Source organism: Bicyclus anynana, chromosome 10 (assembly GCF_947172395.1).
Source record: "Bicyclus anynana chromosome 10, ilBicAnyn1.1, whole genome shotgun sequence".
NCBI classification, from domain to species: domain Eukaryota; kingdom Metazoa; phylum Arthropoda; class Insecta; order Lepidoptera; family Nymphalidae; genus Bicyclus; species Bicyclus anynana.
Window position 1 is genome coordinate 4,604,599 of NC_069092.1, and position 23,546 is coordinate 4,628,144.

Below are 23,546 nucleotides of genomic sequence, written 5' to 3' on the forward strand. Positions count from 1 at the left end.
TTATAGAACATACAGACAGACAGACGAAAAATTTAGTGATTGCATTTTTGGCATCAGTATCGATCACTAACAACTGATAGTTATTTTGGAAATATAATTATCTCATGTACAGAATTGACCTCTCTACATATTTATTATAAGTATAGATTACATTATAGTTATTATAGTCAAACGTTTTTATCCTACGGGCAATTACCGCCGCCTGCATTGGAGCAGTGTGATGGTCCTAACTGCAGATCCCCTCTTCTATATGGAGAGACGCTAGAGGCTGTAGAAACAAATAGGTAGATAGTATATTATGATGAGCCGTGATAGCCCAGTGGATATGACCTCTGCCTCTGATTCCGGAGGGTGTAGGTTCGAATCCGATCCGCAGAGTATTGGGATAATAAATGAAAATACAAGTTTTGCAAATAATAATAATTTATTTAAGTAAAAAATATTATTATTATAAATCTTGTCATTTTAAATACTTGCACTACAAATAAAATTAATTTCTAGCTACCCTATAAATATTGTCAATATGCTAAATACATGGCATTTTCAAACCGAATATGTAAAAAAGTCAAAGCCTAAATAAAATATTAATTATACAAAATTTTATATCTTAAAGAATTATTGTATTTTAATAAAAAAAATTGCCAATGTTAAAGCAAAAAATATTGTTTAAAGCCAGCCAGTGACTAAATTTGAGTAAACCAAAAAATATATAATACTAGTTAAAGGTGGATTCACATTAGGTCGATCAATCATTTGTTGACTCTTAGCTCCATCTTTATAGATTGAACTAATGACTCGTGATTCAAAATAGCACATACGTGGACATGTGTATCCGTCTAAAATCTAAATAATTATTTTGTAAAAAAAAAGCAAATTATATTAATTTCAATTAAAAAAAATATAAAATTAGCGTATATAAAAAACAAGCTAAGGCGTAAAATTATTAATACTTATACATAAGTTGTGATGTAAAATAATACTTAACTATTTATGCTTTCGAGCGTACAATACTATACTATACTACAAGGCTTTCGCGCTTTAAAATAAAAAAGGCGTCCGCTGATCTTATTATTAGCACAAAATGAGATTACTAATCAACAGTCGCTATAAAATACTGTAAGGCAGTGTTATCCGTGGAATGGATTTAATCCACTGGCGTTCACTGAACCTTTAAAATCTTTTTGTTATATCCCTAATTTTTACTCGGTAAATGTGTTCTTAATTCGACCGTAATATTCTTTATACTCGTTTTTCTATATATTGTATAGGCTATAGTTACGTTTCTTATAAACACGCACGAAAGTTGTTGCCAGTGCTAAGCGGGGTGAAATTATTTAACAAACTGTCATAATCTGATCGATTGACAGTGACCATCATTATCGCTCAGTCTATGTACCGTAGGTACAACATATGTCGTTGATTAATATTATTATTATTTTTTTAAAGGTTAAAATCTTTAATCACACCTACAGCAACGTACCATCATCTTCTTAAATGGATTGATCATAAACATCACTACCGTTACAATTTTATTGGCTCAGTAAACGCTAGTGAGAGTGCATCAATTGAATGACATAAACAGGTCACTTCAATCAATTTAAGTATTTGAAACATTATTGTCCTGGCGTCAGAGGAATTTGCAAAGGAATGTAAGGCAAACGCGGTGATTTCTACAAAAGATGGAAAACACTTATTTTACAAAATCGTATCATTATTTTATAAGTTGCACTTTTATTTTATAAAATGTAGTGGTGCATTCAAACTAATCGACATAGTAGTTCCAACTGATTAACACATACATAGTAGTTCCACACTGAATAACACATGTTTTGCTACTCATATTTCGTAATCTACTCGATATAAAACCTCAAACCATATCATAAAGCTATTCATTCCTACGTGCTACATTTTTTTTTAATCTTTAAATGGCCATATCTATGATGTTCTATATCATTGGCTACAAAAATTCAGGCCTCCTTATAAGAGACAAATCTAGGTGGCCACGCTTACTTTTACTTTTGCAAAACTTTTATGTCTTTTATCATGGTCGTAGAAAAAGTTTTGTATGCCACTGCACGTAATTAGCGATTGTTACACTCGTGCTACAATGGCGCATTGACATACGGATAGTACTGTGCTGTCAAGTCAAGGCACATGACGGTTAATTTGAAAGCACCCTAAATGAGATTATTGAGATAGTAGTGAGATAAGGCTTTACCAAATAGTTTAAATAGCTTATTTGTTACAATGAGGATTCATTTCTTAACAAACATTATTGTTTTACATTATCATACTTAATGATTAAGTTAAAAAAACATACTTTAGCACGTTAATATAAAACAAATTTAGCATTACAAATAATTATAATTTCATAGAATCTCAAATAAAATAAATTTTGTGCTCCAACAATTAATAATAAGAAATTATTATGTAACTATTATCATAGATATAAATTTATTGAATTATTAAATAAAAATATTCAAAAAGGACTAATTGAGTATTTTCCTAATCACTATAATAACCTAATAATAATTATTATACTTAATATTAATATAAATCGTTGTAAAGCGTCGGACACAACGGTGCGTTTATAAGTTTACTTCTCACACGATCAAACATGGCGTTTCGTACATACAAAAACGCAAATATAGGAAAATATAAAATCCTAAACCGGCCTGACCTAGGAATCGAATCCAGGTCCTCTCTGCACAAACCACAGCAACCAACTGTGCTAGAAAGGTCATCACCACCTGCGAATGGTCGTAAAAAATAATTTGAACAAATAAAACCAGAACGTTTCAATTACTTTCAATAAAGCTTGCTTTTATCACAATTAACAGTGAAGTTCCACGGTTTTATGTGATATTCTAACTGAAACTAATGCACCATTTATGTCCATTTTATTACGTTTTACGACAGACGTGACGCCTCGGACGTGTTGAGGGAAATAACGGGAAAATTCCCAGAGACGATCTCTGTGTACTGCAGTTAAAACTCGTGAAATACCTAACCTAGGTAAATAGGTAGAATTCCTTCATTGTTCGGGAAACTCCAGGACATCTTTACGTCGATTTCCTTAGTGAAGACGAAAGTCTTCGAACAGTGCGTGTTGCCAGTAATGACCTACGGATCCGAGACTTGGTCGCTAACTATGGGCCTTATTAGAAGGTTCAAATTCACAGTCACTCAGCGAGCGATGGATCGAGTTATGCTTGAACTTTCTCTGCGAGATCGAATCAGAAATAAGGAGATCCGCAGACAAACCAAAGTCACTGACAATAGCTGCGAAACTGAAGCGGCAATGGCAGGCCACATAGTTCGAAGAGCCAATGGACGTTGGGGTCTCAAGGTGCTGGAATGGCGACCCCACATCGGAAAAGGCAGCTAAGCCGTCAGTTCCGGTCCTTCAACTAGCGGACGCCCGCGACTTCGTCCGCCCTTAGACCTCTTTAATCCAGCTCTTACATCGTACAAGTATCGCTGTAATTTCTCCCGTTTTCCCAACGTTTTCCTTCACTACCCTGCTCCTATTGATCGTAGCGTGACGAAAAGTAAACTATAACCTGCTCAGGAGTATGAAGAATAAATAATTGTACTAAGTTTCGTTAAAATCCGTCGAATACTTTTTGATTCTTATAGAACATACAGACAGACAGACGAAAAATTTAGTGATTGCATTTTTGGCATCAGTATCGATCACTAACAACTGATAGTTATTTTGGAAATATAATTATCTCATGTACAGAATTGACCTCTCTACATATTTATTATAAGTATAGATTACATTATAGTTATTATAGTCAAACGTTTTTATCCTACGGGCAATTACCGCCGCCTGCATTGGAGCAGTGTGATGGTCCTAACTGCAGATCCCCTCTTCTATATGGAGAGACGCTAGAGGCTGTAGAAACAAATAGGTAGATAGTATATTATGATGAGCCGTGATAGCCCAGTGGATATGACCTCTGCCTCTGATTCCGGAGGGTGTAGGTTCGAATCCGATCCGCAGAGTATTGGGATAATAAATGAAAATACAAGTTTTGCAAATAATAATAATTTATTTAAGTAAAAAATATTATTATTATAAATCTTGTCATTTTAAATACTTGCACTACAAATAAAATTAATTTCTAGCTACCCTATAAATATTGTCAATATGCTAAATACATGGCATTTTCAAACCGAATATGTAAAAAAGTCAAAGCCTAAATAAAATATTAATTATACAAAATTTTATATCTTAAAGAATTATTGTATTTTAATAAAAAAAATTGCCAATGTTAAAGCAAAAAATATTGTTTAAAGCCAGCCAGTGACTAAATTTGAGTAAACCAAAAAATATATAATACTAGTTAAAGGTGGATTCACATTAGGTCGATCAATCATTTGTTGACTCTTAGCTCCATCTTTATAGATTGAACTAATGACTCGTGATTCAAAATAGCACATACGTGGACATGTGTATCCGTCTAAAATCTAAATAATTATTTTGTAAAAAAAAAGCAAATTATATTAATTTCAATTAAAAAAAATATAAAATTAGCGTATATAAAAAACAAGCTAAGGCGTAAAATTATTAATACTTATACATAAGTTGTGATGTAAAATAATACTTAACTATTTATGCTTTCGAGCGTACAATACTATACTATACTACAAGGCTTTCGCGCTTTAAAATAAAAAAGGCGTCCGCTGATCTTATTATTAGCACAAAATGAGATTACTAATCAACAGTCGCTATAAAATACTGTAAGGCAGTGTTATCCGTGGAATGGATTTAATCCACTGGCGTTCACTGAACCTTTAAAATCTTTTTGTTATATCCCTAATTTTTACTCGGTAAATGTGTTCTTAATTCGACCGTAATATTCTTTATACTCGTTTTTCTATATATTGTATAGGCTATAGTTACGTTTCTTATAAACACGCACGAAAGTTGTTGCCAGTGCTAAGCGGGGTGAAATTATTTAACAAACTGTCATAATCTGATCGATTGACAGTGACCATCATTATCGCTCAGTCTATGTACCGTAGGTACAACATATGTCGTTGATTAATATTATTATTATTTTTTTAAAGGTTAAAATCTTTAATCACACCTACAGCAACGTACCATCATCTTCTTAAATGGATTGATCATAAACATCACTACCGTTACAATTTTATTGGCTCAGTAAACGCTAGTGAGAGTGCATCAATTGAATGACATAAACAGGTCACTTCAATCAATTTAAGTATTTGAAACATTATTGTCCTGGCGTCAGAGGAATTTGCAAAGGAATGTAAGGCAAACGCGGTGATTTCTACAAAAGATGGAAAACACTTATTTTACAAAATCGTATCATTATTTTATAAGTTGCACTTTTATTTTATAAAATGTAGTGGTGCATTCAAACTAATCGACATAGTAGTTCCAACTGATTAACACATACATAGTAGTTCCACACTGAATAACACATGTTTTGCTACTCATATTTCGTAATCTACTCGATATAAAACCTCAAACCATATCATAAAGCTATTCATTCCTACGTGCTACATTTTTTTTTAATCTTTAAATGGCCATATCTATGATGTTCTATATCATTGGCTACAAAAATTCAGGCCTCCTTATAAGAGACAAATCTAGGTGGCCACGCTTACTTTTACTTTTGCAAAACTTTTATGTCTTTTATCATGGTCGTAGAAAAAGTTTTGTATGCCACTGCACGTAATTAGCGATTGTTACACTCGTGCTACAATGGCGCATTGACATACGGATAGTACTGTGCTGTCAAGTCAAGGCACATGACGGTTAATTTGAAAGCACCCTAAATGAGATTATTGAGATAGTAGTGAGATAAGGCTTTACCAAATAGTTTAAATAGCTTATTTGTTACAATGAGGATTCATTTCTTAACAAACATTATTGTTTTACATTATCATACTTAATGATTAAGTTAAAAAAACATACTTTAGCACGTTAATATAAAACAAATTTAGCATTACAAATAATTATAATTTCATAGAATCTCAAATAAAATAAATTTTGTGCTCCAACAATTAATAATAAGAAATTATTATGTAACTATTATCATAGATATAAATTTATTGAATTATTAAATAAAAATATTCAAAAAGGACTAATTGAGTATTTTCCTAATCACTATAATAACCTAATAATAATTATTATACTTAATATTAATATAAATCGTTGTAAAGCGTCGGACACAACGGTGCGTTTATAAGTTTACTTCTCACACGATCAAACATGGCGTTTCGTACATACAAAAACGCAAATATAGGAAGCATAAACGCAAATTTTAAACCTGGAAACGCATAAATTTTACCCATTTTATTGTGTGAATAAGAAAAGTAACAAATAACTACGTAGTTTTGTTTTTCATAACAAGCTTAGTTTTTTAAAATTTCAAGGCCCGTTTGATTAAAATATACCATATTATATTTAACCAAACGAGCCTTGAAATTTTATGAAACGGCAATATTACTAATAAACACAGATAAGTAAACAAAATCCGACACATATTGTGTCCGACGCTTGAATGAATGGCAAAATGGCATACAACGATTTTCATAATAAAGCGTCGAAAATTTTCCCAAAACTCACTGGCCGAAAAAAGTTGTAGGACGGAACTTGTCATTCAAATGACCTTAAATGCTGAGAAAAATTAAAGTAATTTTCGTAATTACAACATATGTAAAGCTTTCAAGATGCATCTGCCCAAAATTTAGCAACATTTTGCAAGTAAATTTTCAATCCTCCATCCTTCAAAAAAGTAAATTTCTTCCATGATTGAAGTCTGGGGATGTTTTAATAAGTATGACTTTTGATGTTTATAATATGTTTGCTGTCTTCCGATATGTGTTATGAAAGAACAGCTTTATTTTTGAGCTATGTGTAAAGGCGGATTTATATTTGTCTGTCATTTTGTATGCGACACATCAGAAGTCATCACGACATGTCACAACACGTAATTAGTGTGAAACTTACGTGTTGTGACATGTCGTGATGACTTTGCCATACGAAATGTATGATACCGATTCTGTTCTGATACGTCACGACACAACACGTCAGACAAATATAATTCTGCCTTTAGGCAATAAGTTGTCCAACTTCTAAGACGGCTAAAAGATTACAAGCCAAACTGAGATTCAAAGATAAAGGGTCCCTTTTAAATCAAATAACCAATCGGACAGTAAGTTTTGGTTAGAGAAATAGATTCTAGAGTAAGTCAAGTCTAAATCTAACAATATTGTCGACCATTATTCTCCTGCAGCATTTCACACGTCCCTATCAACAACGCTCAAACCGTATAAAATTTACCCCATAAAAACAGTGAAACGAAACTTATTACATACAAATATTTTATAAAAATTGAGTAGTTCAGAGTATTATTTCCTTATCTTGCAAATATATATTGAATACTTTACGTTAGTAAATGTCTATTGCGACAATTCCTTATGTGTTGCACACAATATATAGCTTTAGATATATACATATATATATATAGTTTCAATGTGTTATATTTTATATTCAAATCTCAAAGGTAGGTAGCAATACTACAACTAGGTTAACAAGTTGTTGTATATACATATAGATCTATAATACTTTAATTCCAATACTAAATTCATCTCACAGCTCCCGTTTTAAGGCTTTTTTGGACATCATTAATTGAACACACACAGCGATGCATCTGGACTTAAATAAAATGAATATTTGATATCTATATTAATTTGATTGATAATTATTTTCGTTTCTTTTACTTGCAACTTTTATTTTATATGGCATTTTTGTACAAAATGTATATGTAAAATGATAGATTCCACTTTTAATTTTCGAAAGTCTTTTTTATTTTATATTTTGCAGAGTTTGAATCGTTCAATTATAATTAAAATAATGATTTATCAACTTTATTTCTTATTATACTTGACTTATTCCTTGAGTGCAAAAGCATCTAATAAGTATCAGTTGCAAGTGTAGTTATAAAAGTTAAATGTAGTAAAACTATTGCAAGTGACTGACAAGGGGTTATAACTTCACATCATTTCTAGATGACTTTTCTTTTATTACTTCTTATAACTTTGGACACAGTATAATTGCTGATTAATCACTTGTTTTGGACATCAAACATTCATATTATTGAAGTCAATGACATCATTTATTTACACATTGGATAATTCTAACAACGATTGAGTTAAAGTCACGTACCAAAGACACTTTAGGGGTTTCAAGAATTCTCCAAGGCATAAGAAATTTCGGACAGACAATAGAAACAGACTTTCAGATCTTAATTTTATGGAAGCCACAGGGATAGCAAGATGATTGAGATTACGAGAAAACACGTATTAATACTAACAAATTAGATTCCGATACTGATGTTATGCGTGGAAGAATTAGCTATTATTTTGTTTATCCCTCTTTAAATTTGTACAGGCATTTTTCACTATAAATTAATGTCATATCTTCATTATTTTTACTTGAAACATCAAATATTAATCATACAATGTGTGATGTGTGAGAGAAATATCTTAGCGTTCCATGAAATCACCATACGGGTGAATCATCAACCATCGTGTGGCAGAGAAGTCCAAGGAATTACTTTAAAAATAGTTTACACTCCGTTTCTCCATCAATCTAAGAATGAAAGAAAGATGTATTTACAAAGGTGTGTAAGCAAAAATTAGTAAACTGTAATCCACAATCTTACATAATCTGGTGCTTCCCGGAAAAAAAATCAATAGTTTTCACTTCAGAAATGATAAAAGTTAAATATGAAGTTTTTTGTTTGTTTGAATTCGTTACCCCATTTGTGGACCCGAACTAATTTTGATACAGGGCCCTTCCAAGGCACGGTACGCCACTGTATTTACAGTCACTTTTTACCACATATTTCTTTTCAAAGATTATATAGTGTGTGAATTGGTGAGGTGACAGATAGAAATAATAAAATAATGTATTTTATACGTCAAAAATCAGTGAAGACTTCACGATTTTCACACAAATTTAGAGCTGACATTAACCAATGTGGAATTAAAAAAAATAATAATTTAGCAATACTGAACTATAAAAAGTCCTTACGGCAGTTTGAACGGCAGCTTTATTGTTACTTCAAAAATTAAGTACAAAAAAAATCTACGTTTATAAGGAATGATTCTTGTGTCACAACATCCAATAAACATCTTCCACGCATAAAAAATAACTATTTAAGGGAATTCAAGGATATTTAGGACAACATCAATTTTTTAACCACTGCAAGAACTTAGAACAGTCCTGCATAATATATTATACAATACTAATATGTAACAACATGTATATTTCGAATTATTTTTATACAAAAAGAAACATATTCGATTATATTGTTTTCCAGCCGCGGTTTTTATAATTTGCGGGACCATTTACATAATATAATAGTATATTGTCATCATTGAATACTATTGATTATTGAAGTAAATAATACAATCGGTCGGTATTGGTCAGCAGGCGGGCGCGGTGGTGGGGTAGAGCGTGCGGGGGGCGCGGGTGCGCGCGGGGGGGCATCACACCGCCGCAGGAGAGGCTGATTGTCAGTGCCACTTGGCCTTCTGAGCGAAGATGTCCGCTCGCAGGTTTTGCGCGAAACATATTCCGAGGATCTGGCGAAGTTTGAACGGTTTATGGAGTTTTTTTATAGTAATTATTGACATATCAAGTAGATAGCTAATAGTAAGTGGGAAACCATCGCCTACATACAAAACTATGATTCACCGTAGGCCTAAGATCCCTATCGCGACATATCACGTGACAAATGGGAGAGATTGAGAGAAAGACAAATGTCGGCAGCTTAATCGAAAGTATCGAGATATTTCTACTTCCCCGATAGGTCTTTCTCTTTAAGAGATATTTCGTGACGCATGCCAGATCTCAGGGCACGCAAAGAACTCGTTCTAGTGTCTTAAGTCTCATGTGCCTGTAATTACTTATACCGGCAACCATACCATTATATAAATTACCCTTTAATATTTAGACCCAAAAACAGCAAACTGCCTTGGACCATTTCTATCAAAAAAGCTCTAGAGCAATATTCCTTAGAACCAGGTGTTGTTACCTTGTAAAAACAAATGGCTATAAAACAATGAATAATCTATTTATTTTGCATTGCATTGTAATAATGAGTAAGATTATTTAAAAATCGAACATATTTTGTAGCATCCACATCTCTAGAGATGCTCCGGTTTGAAGTGAAACATACGTAGAGTACTTAAGGGAAACGATTCTGTCGGGTTTGGATGGAATTCGTAAAATTTTCGTGAAAAATAAATTAATTATAAACTGTTTTCTGCACGATTTGATTTGATAGCTGAACCAATTTTGTTGAATTTTCATATGAACATTTAGCAACGTTTTGTCGCATAACTTAAAAGGGATAGATTTTTTTTATGTATAACCTTTCATTACTTATTTACTAAAAATTGCACTCAAAACACAATAATCTAATAAAATACACAAATAAACTACGACACAAATAAGTGCATCTACAAAAACAAACTTACTTGTGCAAAAGCGGTACAAACAGCGGACGTGGCTACTATCAACAGATTACGGTCGAACCACTCTTCAGCGGCCTCTAGGCAACCCTTGTCATATATTATCTTAGCTATGTCAAAACTCTAAAACAAAAAGAGAACTAAACGTAAATAACCAAATAAACTACAGTGCGGAACACAAAATTAAAAAGTAAAATATATAAGACATTAATATTGAAATAATTTTTGCATGTAAACCACATAACTCAGTTCTTCTCCGAGTGGAAATAAAGTCGTGGGAACGGTTAACAAACATTTTCTTTATTCATTTGTTGACAGATGTGCGTATTACTACAGCTTGGCAACTTTGTTCCTAACACTCCCGATGGTCCGCGGGGGCCGGAGGGCGTGTAGCGATGAATGAAAACCCCACACTGATGCGCCTCACTTCCCCGCACGGACAATTTCACACCCGCGCAGTCTTTCCCCCCGTCGCCCGCATATCATTGGAGTGTCACCAACGAACTTGCCAGACTATATGCTTACCTCTCGCTTCACTCTATCGTCATACCCGCATCCCAACACTGCGCGGGCAGACTCGGTTATGCAATTCGCATATAATCTCAAAATCTTAAAAAAAAAAAAAACCTGTGCGTCTCGGAACGCTCGACAAAAGTGATAACTTAAGCCTGCTCCCGTATGTGTGAGAGAAGATAGACAAAGTGGCACCGTAACGCGTTACGTTACGAAGCAGTTTACCCAACCCATAAGATGTTATCACTTCAAAATTGTTTGTATGTACTTATTTTGGAACTTCTATCAGTTTCAAAAAATCACAACATAAATTGTGCAAAAATTCTTACATACGAGTTAGAAGTTACTCATTTTCCGGCCATTATATTAAAGCTGTATACACAAAGGGTGGTATAAGCGACGCTGCCTTGCGCTCTAATCCACAGACAAAACAAAAAGCGCAATAGCCAGAGACAACTCAACGTAGCACTATATAGCTTGGCAAGTTCGTTGATGACACTACCATGATATACGGGCGACGAGGGGGAAAGGGGGGGGGGGGGACTGCGTGGGTGTGAAGTTGCCCACGCGGACTATCGAGAGTGTTACGAAACGAATTTGCCAAGCTATAGGCAAACAACATCTCGCTTCATTAACATTAATCCTCGCCCGCGCGATACAGGGGCGATGACGACAGAGGGCAGGAATAGAGGAGTGGACTGATGGCAGGCGCATTTTTCATTCATTCATTAAGAAATCAAATTCAATAATTTCAATTAAACTTCTATACAAGCGACTATTACGTCCGGTCTATCAATGAATTCGAAAAGGAGATTTTTCAGCAGTTCCTCTTTTAAAAAGTAAGTAATATTGTATGCGCAGAAGAAAACCGATTGTCCCATAAATCTTTGTCATGACAAGTTGACAAGTATACTGCCACCTGCACCTCTCGTATGCCCCTCTATTGTGATTCCCTTGTATTGTGCGGGCAAGTAGAAATGTAATTTTTCTATGCCTCCCCATCTGTTGTTTACATCCTGTATTACGTGGACGAGGAGTTATGCAATTTACCCCAACTTGGCACAAATCTACGGTAAACACAAAAGCCTAGCACAAAAACCATGGCACTTTTAGGCGTAAGAGGGCCTGAACCTTAAGTGCAAGTGGGCCGAGCACCATGGCCGCTACGGGCGCGAAATTCCTCTGCAGCCAGTCCTCAGCCGCGACCAAGCATCCGCGCTCGTGGATCACTCGCTCACTTGCTTGCTATATTCATATGATAAAATCTAAACATATCATCTTAACAGTAAATAATGTCAAGGAAATTGTTCAAAATTAAAAACATACTTAAGACGAATATTGTAATTATTTGGATAAGGATTAATATAGAAACAGCAAGACGCCGGGAACAGAGGATATACAGTAAACTTGCAAAAACGTTTTGCATTTTTGTTTATAACTCGTACAGCAAGTGTGAAATGTCTTTCTAGCATCTACATTTCCTGCCAATTTGGACAACTTCAAGGCAAGAACAAATAGGCATTTTCTAGGCAAGAAAGCTTCGACTTTTTTTGTCATCACTGTCCGTCCATCAGAAGCTTAGTAGTTAACGCAAGCCTGTCATGATAAAAAATATGATTGCATTTGTTTATTGTGTTTGATACCAGTATCAGTCTAATTAAATTTTACGCTTTAAAAAACCAGTTTTGTTTTGTTTTGCATGATGTAACTCATAGACGCCGAAGTTGCCATAGAAACTAAGCACAGCGCTGTAATTTCACAGAATTGACACACAATATGACTCACATAAGTGGGTTTCCTGACGTCGTACCCGCACTGCTTGTTGCGGATGATGTCCTGCGGCTTGTTGCGGCAGCAGCTGAAGGGCACGCCGCACGCCTCGCGCGAGCCGACCGCGCCGCTCGAGCAGTTGAAGTACGCGTTGCGGTCCCAGTCGCGCGGCCCTTCTACACCGCAGCATTGGAGCTTTGAAATTATAAAATATTATTCGTTTAAATGTGTCGAGCCGATTTAGTTTAGCCGATGGATGATCCACAGCTGAAGATAGGCCTCTTGCATGGACTTCCAAATACAAGGGTCTTGAGTCACAACGGTGACATTATGCGTAAATACCGTTGTGACTCAAGACACGACATGTCAGGTCGCATGCTAGGCATACTAGTGAGAAGGCGAAATGCGAAATGCAGTATTCTTGCCATCATTCCACCTGGGCACGATTTGTATTGGTATTAGGATAATTATTGTATTTTATTACCAATGTATCAGTCAGTCGAGAGCCGTGATAGCCCAGTGAATTTGACCTCTGCCTCCGATTCCGGAGGGTGTGGGTTCGAATCCGATCCGGGGCATGCACCTCCAACTTTTCAGCTGTGTGCATTTTATGAAATTAAATGTCACGTGTCTCAAACGGTGAAGAGAAAACATCGTGAGGAAACCTGCACACCAGAGAATTTTCTTAATCCTCTGCGTGTGTGAAGTCTGCCAATCCGCATTGGGCCAGCGTGGTGGGCTATTGGCCTAACCCCTCTCATTCTGAGAGGAGACTCGAGTTCAGCAGTAAGCCGAATATGGGTTGATAATGATGAATTGTATTTTATAATTAGTTATTTATTCTGCAACGTAAGCGACATATAGGCTATATTTCATTTCTGTATTCCCGCTGAAAAGGCTACATGAAAAGGCAGGGCATTCGCTAGTAAGAATACATGCTTCACAATTTTTGCTTACTTTTATAAGCTATAAATACGCGATAAAAAATTTATGAATTCAATTTCCCCGTTAGCTACGTGTTACGTGACTAATCGTAAATGACGTACTTTATATAACTGAAATCGCATTAAGTGCACACGTTTCTCATTCGAACGAAGGTCACACGTTAAAGATATTCTACTTCAGGAAGACAGTTTAACTATGGTTACAGTGGTGAGATGTACAGTTACGGTAATTGGGTGGAATAGTCCCTAGTTAGGACTATCACCCATCTGGCCTCGTCAGACGTCCGTCTATAAATATATAGCTATAAAGTGCACAGTTTGTGTTTGAGTGTGAAACTTCAGGCATATTTGAAAACAGAAATATGCTTGTTAATCTTCTTCTGTCTGTGAGTGGTGAAGAATAGGGTGTTGATATACGGATTTCGATGTCACAACACTGCCCCTGTATTGCTTTAAATTATTTAATAACTAACGGATCCCGTCAAGCTTCAGGTTTGACTTATGTGCGCCTCTTTCCTACCCCTACACTACCCTGCTGCTGCTATTGCTCCAAGGTCCAATTTATATCAACATTCATTAAAATCGATTCGGCTTTAGATGTCAAAAGGTAACAAACAGTCGGGTGACTGTCTGTTACCTTTTAAATATATGTAACTGCTTGCCAAAAACCCTAAAGCATATACTTCTGCCTCGAGAACTTAGTATGACGTGACGGTAGCACTAGCAGCGACAGTGATTGTACCATTATTTTGTGGTAGAGGAAACACCTCGAGTAGGTCAGGAGGACTTGTGTCATTGGGAGTAGGTTTAAAGGATCCTTTCAGAATGCGTTAACACTCGCCTTCCCTGCCCGACATTTGTCCATGCCCATACTAAACAATTTATGTTAAACAATAATTATAACACAGCAGCAGCGTGATGGTGTCTACGCTGCCTTACAAACAACTAAGCTCTTGTCATCAAATACCAACACTGATATCTCCCCTCCACAATAACATAAATAATGAATGTTAATACAGTAATCGAGGAACTTGTAACATTTGGACTAAAAGAGTATTGTTATAAAATGTTACATACCCAATCTTCTTGTATCCAATCAATCAAATTCTGCTGGTCCGGATCTTCTCTATAGTGAGTGATGAACGTCTGGAATCCACTTGTAGCTTGTTGTTTTATCTGAAGGCAAACATACTATTGTAGGAGGTACCTAACCATTAAAAGTCATAGTTTGATGGCCTTCGTGGGACAGTGGTACAATTTACAAGACGGAGGTCCTGTATTCAATCCCCGACTGGGCCGATTGAGATTATCTTAATTGTTCCAGGTCTGGCTGGTGGAAGGCTTCAGCAGTTGACTATTTGGAAAGACTAGCACCAGTTCGAAAAGCAGAAAAGTTCTGCTGAGATGAGCTGGCAAGAAACTCAACAGTTGATCTTAGGTCTCAGTACTACGCCGCGCGACTCAGTCTTCCGCGGACGAAGTCGATGGAGTCGGCTTGTATTTATCTATATAGAACATTGTTAAAAATATCGAATAAATGTTTATAAATAAAATAAGAGATGTTTAAACACACCCAGTCTTTAAACACAAAGAACAGTATTCCAGCTGTCATCTCTGCCAACAGAAGAAGTGCGAGGAACACTGCATACTGAAAAAATAATAAATATATTTTAGCAACAACCAACCAATAACGAACATAAAAACCAAATTACGAATTATTAAAATTTTATTCGACAACAACGAAATATATAAAAAAAATGTCAAGTAAATATTATATAAAAATAATGATTACTTGACAAATACTTTTATTTCAAATTATAGATCCTTAATAATAATTATTATAAATGCAAAATAATTAGTTCTGTCTCTCTGACCGTCCATCCGTCTGCCTGTATGTCTGTATGACTGTTATTTTCTACGGCTATTAGAATGAAATTTGATATAGAGATAAATTGTACCTTTTTACCCCGGAAAATCAAGGGTTACCCGGGATTTATAAAAAACAGAGTTACAAGCGAACGGAGTCGCGGGCGTCTACTACTTTTTTGTATGCTAAGCAACGTCCCACAAATGATTACGTAAACAATATACTCACACAGGCCAAGAGACACGTGTTCTCACGCAAGGCGCCCACACATCCCGTGAATCCAATTATAAATGTTATTGTACCTGCAATCAAACAGTATCTAATCAAAACAGAATCTCTATACTGTATGTATATTCTATTGTGAATTTTATTATTCAATTATTGTTTGATGGTTTCTCACCCCTACCAAGAAAACTCATCAAAACTTTATTATACTCTATAGTTGTCATCTTGTAAGATAGTTTTGCGAAAATTAAAAAGAAAAGCTGTATTATAAGAATAGGAAATAATTCAAAGAGGGTGACACATTGAAGATTTTTTTTTAATATAAAATATTCCTGTTTGTCTATCTTCCTTGAGCCCCTGGACCCCATTGGACTTACAAATTATCATGAAGCAACATATTTCAATCAGAGCATTGACTATGTGCTACGAGTATGCACAAGGATGTAACAAAAACACTTGTGACAAATTAAAAAAAATTACAAACAACTTCAAAAAATAAACATACCCATGAAACTAAAAAGCGAAAAATAACATTATAATATTTTCTACCTACTGATCAATTTGAAGGTGGCAAGCCAGTGATCTAGTAATTCAAGGCACACCTGTCATACAGATTTTTGTTTCTCAGACATTTTTTTTTTCAGTAACCTTTTTGATGGCCTCCGTGGCGCAGTGGATTTACAAGGAGGTCTTGGATCGATCCCCGGCTGGGCCGTTAGAGGTTTTCTTAATTGGTCCAGGTTTGGCTGGTAGCTGGCTTTGGCCGTGGCTAGTTAACACCCTAACGACATAGACAAAAGAAGGGTAACCCGCTTCCATCTTAGATTGCAACATCACTTACCATCAGGTGAGTTTGTAGTCAAGGGCGGCAAAAAAAATCATCACCACGCGGTCTTGGCCACTATACCGACAAGGCAGTTAATATTACATAAAAGAAAGTAGGAAACTGTAGTAAGTATCATATTAAATTCCACGGGTGAGATCACTGTCACTTACTGTAAAGTGACTAACTATGAAACAAGATAATGCACAATTTTGACAATGGCCTGCTTGAAACAACTATAATGGTACCATTGTGATTGCCTGACTTTGTTACATATTTACTCAGAATAATTAAATTTACACCTATTGTTTGTAAAAACGATTCCAAGGGCAATTCATACTTGATAGTATTACAGTTAACAATACTCCTTGCATTCTAAAAGTTGAATCTAATATATAAAATTCTCATGTCGCGGTGTTCGAACTTGAACTCCTCCGAAACGGCTCGACCGATTTTGATGAATTTTTTTGTGCACATTCAGTAGGTCTGAGAATCGGCCAACATCTATTTTTCAAACCCCTAAATCCTAGGATCGGGTAGTGGTAGGGTAGGGGTATGGTATAGGGATAGGGTAGGGGTAGGATAGCGGTAGGGTAGGGGTAGGGTAGGGGTAGGGTAGGGGTAGGGTAGGGGTAGGGTAGGGGTAGGGTCGGGGTAGGGTAGGGGTAGGGTAGGGGTAGGGTAGGGGTAGGGTAGGGGTAGGGTAGGGGTAGGGTAGGGGTAGGGTAGGGGTAGGGTAGGGGTAGGGTAGGGGTAGGGTAGGGGTAGGGTAGGGGTAGGGTAGGGGTAGGGTAGGGGTAGGGTAGGGGTAGGGTAGGGGTAGGGTAGGGTAGTGGTAGGGTAGGTTTATGGTATAGGGATAGGGTAGGGGTAGGGTAGTTGTAGGGTAGGGTAGGGTAGGGGTAGAGTAGAGGTAGGGTAGGGGTAGGGGTAAGGTAGGGGTAGGGGTAGGAGTATGGTAGTGTAAGGTAGGGATAGGGAAGAAGTGCAAATAAATAAATTAATAAGTCAAAGCGAAGCTTGAGCGAGTCCGCTAGTAAATATATAAGTATAAAAAAGGTAAATTTTGTAAAATACTTTTTTCAACAATAAATTATAATTTATCACTATATAATTTAATCAAACTTCCAACTAAATTATTTATAAGAACAAGATAGTGAGTAATAAAAATCAACAGTAATCTTTGAAATGATAATTAAATAATGTTTAAACCAGTCTTGATAAAATTTGGAGCAAAGATTGCTTGAATTCTTGAGCAACTTTCACAGTTACAAATTTTTTAGTCATTCAAGTGTTATTACTTTTTTTGAATACTGTTTAAAAATAAATTAAACATTGACAAAACTAAGTAACTATACTGCTACTCTCTTGATGAGTATTGTTTACCACCAAAGATATTAGAAATGAAGGTAGAAAGCACATGTCATATCATAACTTATTTATTATAAATTATGTATGGTTTGTCTAAAAAATATTATATAAAATCTACTAACCATTTCTAATTGTTCTAAGCTTATTAATCAAATTAATTTTCATTAATTTAAGAACAAATTAATTATAATTACTAGGCTAGTGATTTATACCCTCATTTTTAATTTGTTTGTTGGTAAACAGTATTTATTAGGAAGGCTTAGTATAGAGACAAATTGAGGACAAAATATAAATGGATGTCCTGTTGGATATTTATTACAATTTCACAGAAAAATGTTTTTATCACATGAAAAATATGACTTACCAACACATATTAAAATGAACGCTGGGTCCAAAGCAATATTAGTCAGGCGTGACAGATTATTGAATGTATCCTTCTCAGTCCAAGCCCACACGCCGACGGCCAGTACAATGAGGCCAAGGAACTGTAAATTACAATCATGCAGTTTATCTTTTAAATTTGAACTTATGGGTAACTATTAATAATTTGCAACCTCTATCAACTTTTACCATGTCTGGCAAGTTCATTGAAAACACTCCCATGATATGCGGGCGACAGGGGGAAAGACTGCGCGGGTGTGTAATCGTGCGTGCGGGGAAGTCACGTGCATCAGTCGTGGGTTTTTATTCATCGCTACACGCCCCTCGGCCCGAGCGGAACTTCGGGAGTGTTATGAAATTGCCAAGCTATATTTTGACAGGCTAGTATATCAACACAGTTCCTCTGACCTAAATTTTTATTTCTGGAGATACAAAATTAAAAACTTTACAATGCTAAACAGTAAAGATTTGTAGATTTTGTTTTGAACATTTGTTTGGGTGTTTGTTATTCATTCATGCAAATAATACTGGAAAGATTTTGATGAAATTTTACACAGAGGTAGATTGCAACTTGAAATAACATATTTTTTTATCTTGAAAGTATAAAAAGTAAAAGTAAGTAGTAGTAAAGTTCATGTGGGACAATAAAAATCTAAATTTAAAGCACAGCAGTGAGACTCATAACTGTATATAATGGGTATATTATCATACCCACTCCTAATACAGTCTTTCCTGACTAGTTAAAGGGAAATGGGAATATTGGTCATATTTAAAAGATACAGCAAATATTCTTTTAAAAACAAAAAATAACCACAAAAATGTTAAACAAACAACACAACAGCCAATTTTAATAGCCAAATAGAAAAGCCCAAGGAAAAAAGAAGAAGTTTGTAATTCAGAAACTACCCTGTTTTGCTGTATTGTGGTTTGCCCTGTCAAGCGCTTTCAGTATCAGTTTACCAACCTCAGTTTACCAACATACAAATGGGCACTTTCTAACAAGAGCAAATTATTTCTATTTAAATTACTTAAAAGAAAGAAAGACCAAATACCTACCTATTTGCATGCATTGCAAATTCAACAACCATAATAGCCCAGTGGATATGACCTCTGTCTCATATTCCGGAGGATGTGGGTTCGAATCCGGTCCAGGGCATGCACCTCCAACTTTTCAGTTGTGTGCATTTTAAAAAATTAAATATCATGTGTCACAAAACGGTGAAAGAAAAACATCATGAGGAAACCTGCATACCAGAAAATTTTCTTAATTCTCTGCACCTACTTTTACGGCGTACAGACTAACTACATAGCCATTTTTAGTTAATTCATTTGATAGTTATTCACTTTTATACTGTGGTTCTTCGGAATGTTAGTCTCCCACGGCACAGTAAGCTCTACAAGTACTATTCGCTTAGTTTGTTTGGACAAAAGGAAAATAATTACAAATGAAACGTAACTTCGTTATTAATCTTTTACTAACAGAGGGATAACGTCTAGTGAAGCAGATCCCTATACAGTTTGCCTGAGCTTGGCGTGCATCTCATACACACCATCCCATCCTATCCAAGTTTCTAGCACTTAGTTTCAGTCGGCAGTATTTCTATGCTTACCAAAACCCTGCTATAATACTGAGATTCAATTACAGAGCTACAGCAAATACATATAAAAAAATAAGGGCATTCCCAGTGATTACAATGGGATACTAGCTCTCTATATGAAGCTTGCAGTGTTCAGTGATGTTTTAGAACTCTAGTAATGTGCAGTCCTAAAAGTAGGTATTATTATTACGAACCTTTCTTGTACATAAATATCTACTTAAATTGTAAACAAAACTCTTTGGTGGCCAAACAAAAAAAACTTCCGTTTTTAGTGAACGCAGCCTTGAAATTACTTCAAACTATTAGCTAAGAAACAATGAGCAGGCCATCTTCAAATCGTGTTTTGGTTACATTTACAGTTAAAAGGTACCATTATTTACATTTATTGGTTAAATTATGTTTATCTACTTACCCAGAATAGTACATTAACACCGAAAATCACGTATTTTAAACAACAGCTCACTTCGGTTGTGTCACGTCGATATTTTCTTATGCTAGGCATTTTTACGAGTAACTAAAGCATATCTAAATAATAAGAAACGATTAATATTTAAATATTAAACAAAACATATGAATTCACGTATGTAAAACCTTTAAACTACATTTGTTTAAATTTAGAACTTCAAATAAACAAATGAAATGGAACAATGAATGAGAATTTGACAAGTAGGCCAAATGCCAACTAACTGAAAGAAAAGAACGAAAATGACGATCGCAATAGTGATGGCGGCAGCAATGCCGGTCAACCAATCAATAAATCGATTCTTATAAAATCGATTTCTGGTAAACGTTATTTTGGAGTATCGTTTTTAAAAATAATAGACTTTAAGAAACATAATAAGTACATAAGAACATTGAATAATTATTTTCGTCCCTTTATTAAATTATATATTATTATACTGCCTGGTTAGTTAGCGCCTGTGGGTTCGAATCTTGGGATGGCTTTATGATATCATAGGAACTGAGTTTTTCTTTCTTTAAAAATTCTCAGCCTGGAGTTGGTAGGTTGCTGATGTTACACCCTCGAGCCTCATAGAGCAAGTTAAGCAGGTTGTCCCGGACATTATCATTAATATCTAATACTGGTCGTTAATGTATTTAGATAATTAGGGAAATTAGCACCTTAAGCCCGCCAAACCTCATTGGAGTAGCGTTGTGGTAGCGTGGTGGACCTATATTCCATAGCCAAATTGGCCATTTTATTCAGCCGATAAAATGGGTCCTTAACTTTGACTATTTAAAATACGCGTCAATTAATATGTTGTATCAAAATGTTCGTGGACTCAGAACCAAAACGCATGATGTTTACGTAACATAGTAGTTAATGATTATGACATCATTATTTTGACGGAAACCTGGTTAAATAGCTCAATCTCAAACAGTGAACTTTTCGATTCACGTTATAATGTTTACAGAAGAGACAGAGAGACCACTAAGCTTAGTACTAAGACTGATGGTGGGGGTGTACTCATCGCAGTAAAGAAAAATATTATCTCTAACAGAGTAAGTAGTTGGGAAAGTGACTGTGAAGATTTGTGGGTGGTTATTGATGTACCACATCTCAACTGTATTCGTCATATAGCTATATGTGGTATTTATCTTCCACCACCTGTTAATAAGATTGTGCTAGATCATTTTTTAAGTAACTGTAATAGAGTTTCTGAGCAACACAACATGTTAACATGTATCATTGGCGACTTTAATTTAAGCTCCATTACTTGGAATGCGTCTGTTAACTCATCTAATTGCAATATTGCTCCAATAGCGCAAAATTTGTTAGATTTTATAACAGAAAATGGTTTACGTCAATGTAACTCTGTTGTAAACAATAGGCAAAAAATACTTGATCTTGTACTAGTAGATTTACCTGCTTGCACAGTTAGTTATTCTTATAATTATATTAGCAACATTGATCCACTGCACCCTCCCCTCGAAATCAACATACCCAATGTAAGAATAGATAGGCTTTCTACCAATACGTCGCAAAAGCGATTTAACTTTTATAAAGCTGATTATGAGTCTATTAACGGGTATTTGAAAGGAATTAACTGGGATCTTGTTCTTGACGTAATTGATGTAAATGAGATGATAAAAGTATTTTATGAAGTTCTGCAGACTGCTATCGTAAAATATGTTCCTCTAAAAAAAGTCAAAAGTAGTAGGTACCCTTCCTGGATAAACAATATGGTTGTAAAAAGAATTAAAGAAAAATATAAAATTTTAAAACGTTTTAAAAAATATAATAATCCAATGGATCAAATAGAATTAAAAATACTTAGTGACAGATGCAATAAAGCTACACGGGATGCCTACAACAATTATAATAAGGACCTTGAAAAGCAAATTCAGAAAAACCCAAAAGCATTTTGGACTTTCCTGAAAGGCAAGCGTAAAAATCCTAACTCCTATCCAGCTACAATGAGTTACGCGGGTAATATTTCAAACAACGGAGTTGAAATTTGTAATATGTTCTCTAGTTACTTTGCTTCCGTATATGATGATGATAATAACTGTAGTATGGAATATTCTAACCATTTACAAAAAATCCCCTACTTAGGTATTAGCGAAAACTTTGGAACCATCGAAATAAGTCAAACTGAGATTTTGAAAAAGCTAAAAGACCTTGATATTTCAAAAGGATCAGGACCGGACAATATTCCACCAATATTCATTAGAAATTGCGCGACCTATCTAGTTGTTCCTATTTACCTAATTTTTAAAGCGTCATTAAACTCTGGTACCTTTCCAACTCTTTGGAAACAGGCAAAAGTTGTACCAATATTCAAGAGTGATGACGAAAAGGATATACAGAACTATAGGCCCATATCAATTCTCTCTGTTTTTGCCAAGGTCTTTGAGTCTTTAGTTTGTCCCCTAATACAAACATATTTCAAAAGTTTTGTCTCTGATTACCAGCATGGATTTTTGCCTGGCCGGTCAACTACCACAAACTTAGTTAGTTTCCATTCTACTTTATCATAAGCTATAGACTCTCAAAAACAAGTAGACACCATTTATACAGATTTTAAAAAGGCATTCGATAAAGTACCTCATGCTCTTCTAGTTGAAAAATTAAAGTATTATGGGTTCTCAGGTTCGGTATTGCAATGGTTATCGTCATATTTGAACGAACGAACATTTTACGTAGTTATTAATGGTTTTAGCTCCTCGATAAACAAAATAACGTCAGGTATACCTCAAGGATCGCATCTAGGCCCGATTTTGTTTAATATATTTGTAAACGACGTTGTACTATGCTTTGAACAGTCCAAACCATATTTATATGCCGATGACCTAAAGATATCAAAAACAATTTGTTCAATGGCCGATTCAGTTCTACTGCAGAGTGATCTAAATAGACTTATAAATTGGTGCAAATATAATGGCATGCAACTTAACCTTAATAAATGTCTTCATATTAAATTCACTCGTAAAGTCAATATATTTCAAACACAATATAAATTAGATGGTAACAGTCTCAAGGAAGTTGACGTTATAAGAGATTTAGGAGTTATGTTTGACAGAAAATT

At 35.1% G+C, this 23,546-nt stretch overlaps 1 protein-coding gene across 2 annotated transcripts; it reads right to left on the reverse strand.

The window, feature by feature from the left end:
- Positions 1-405: 405 nt before the first annotated feature.
- Positions 406-20,713, reverse strand: LOC112057753 (tetraspanin-5). 2 transcript variants are annotated; one of them, XM_052884029.1, is made up of 10 exons: positions 20,429-20,713; positions 18,402-18,522; positions 15,847-15,920; positions 15,325-15,399; positions 14,829-14,927; positions 12,823-13,002; position 12,706; positions 12,169-12,278; positions 10,531-10,647; positions 406-9,633 (listed from the first exon to the last, which is right to left on the reverse strand). In XM_052884029.1, exons 1-10 carry the CDS (start codon positions 20,516-20,518, stop codon positions 9,565-9,567), a joined length of 936 nt encoding a protein of 311 aa, XP_052739989.1. In that variant the 5' UTR covers positions 20,519-20,713; the 3' UTR covers positions 406-9,564. The 2 variants fall into 2 exon arrangements, with proteins under 2 accessions (XP_052739989.1, XP_023954058.1); XM_024098290.2 differs by lacking the exons at positions 12,169-12,278; position 12,706 and having other exon boundaries at positions 20,429-20,708.
- Between the last annotated feature and the right edge of the window lie 2,833 nt (positions 20,714-23,546).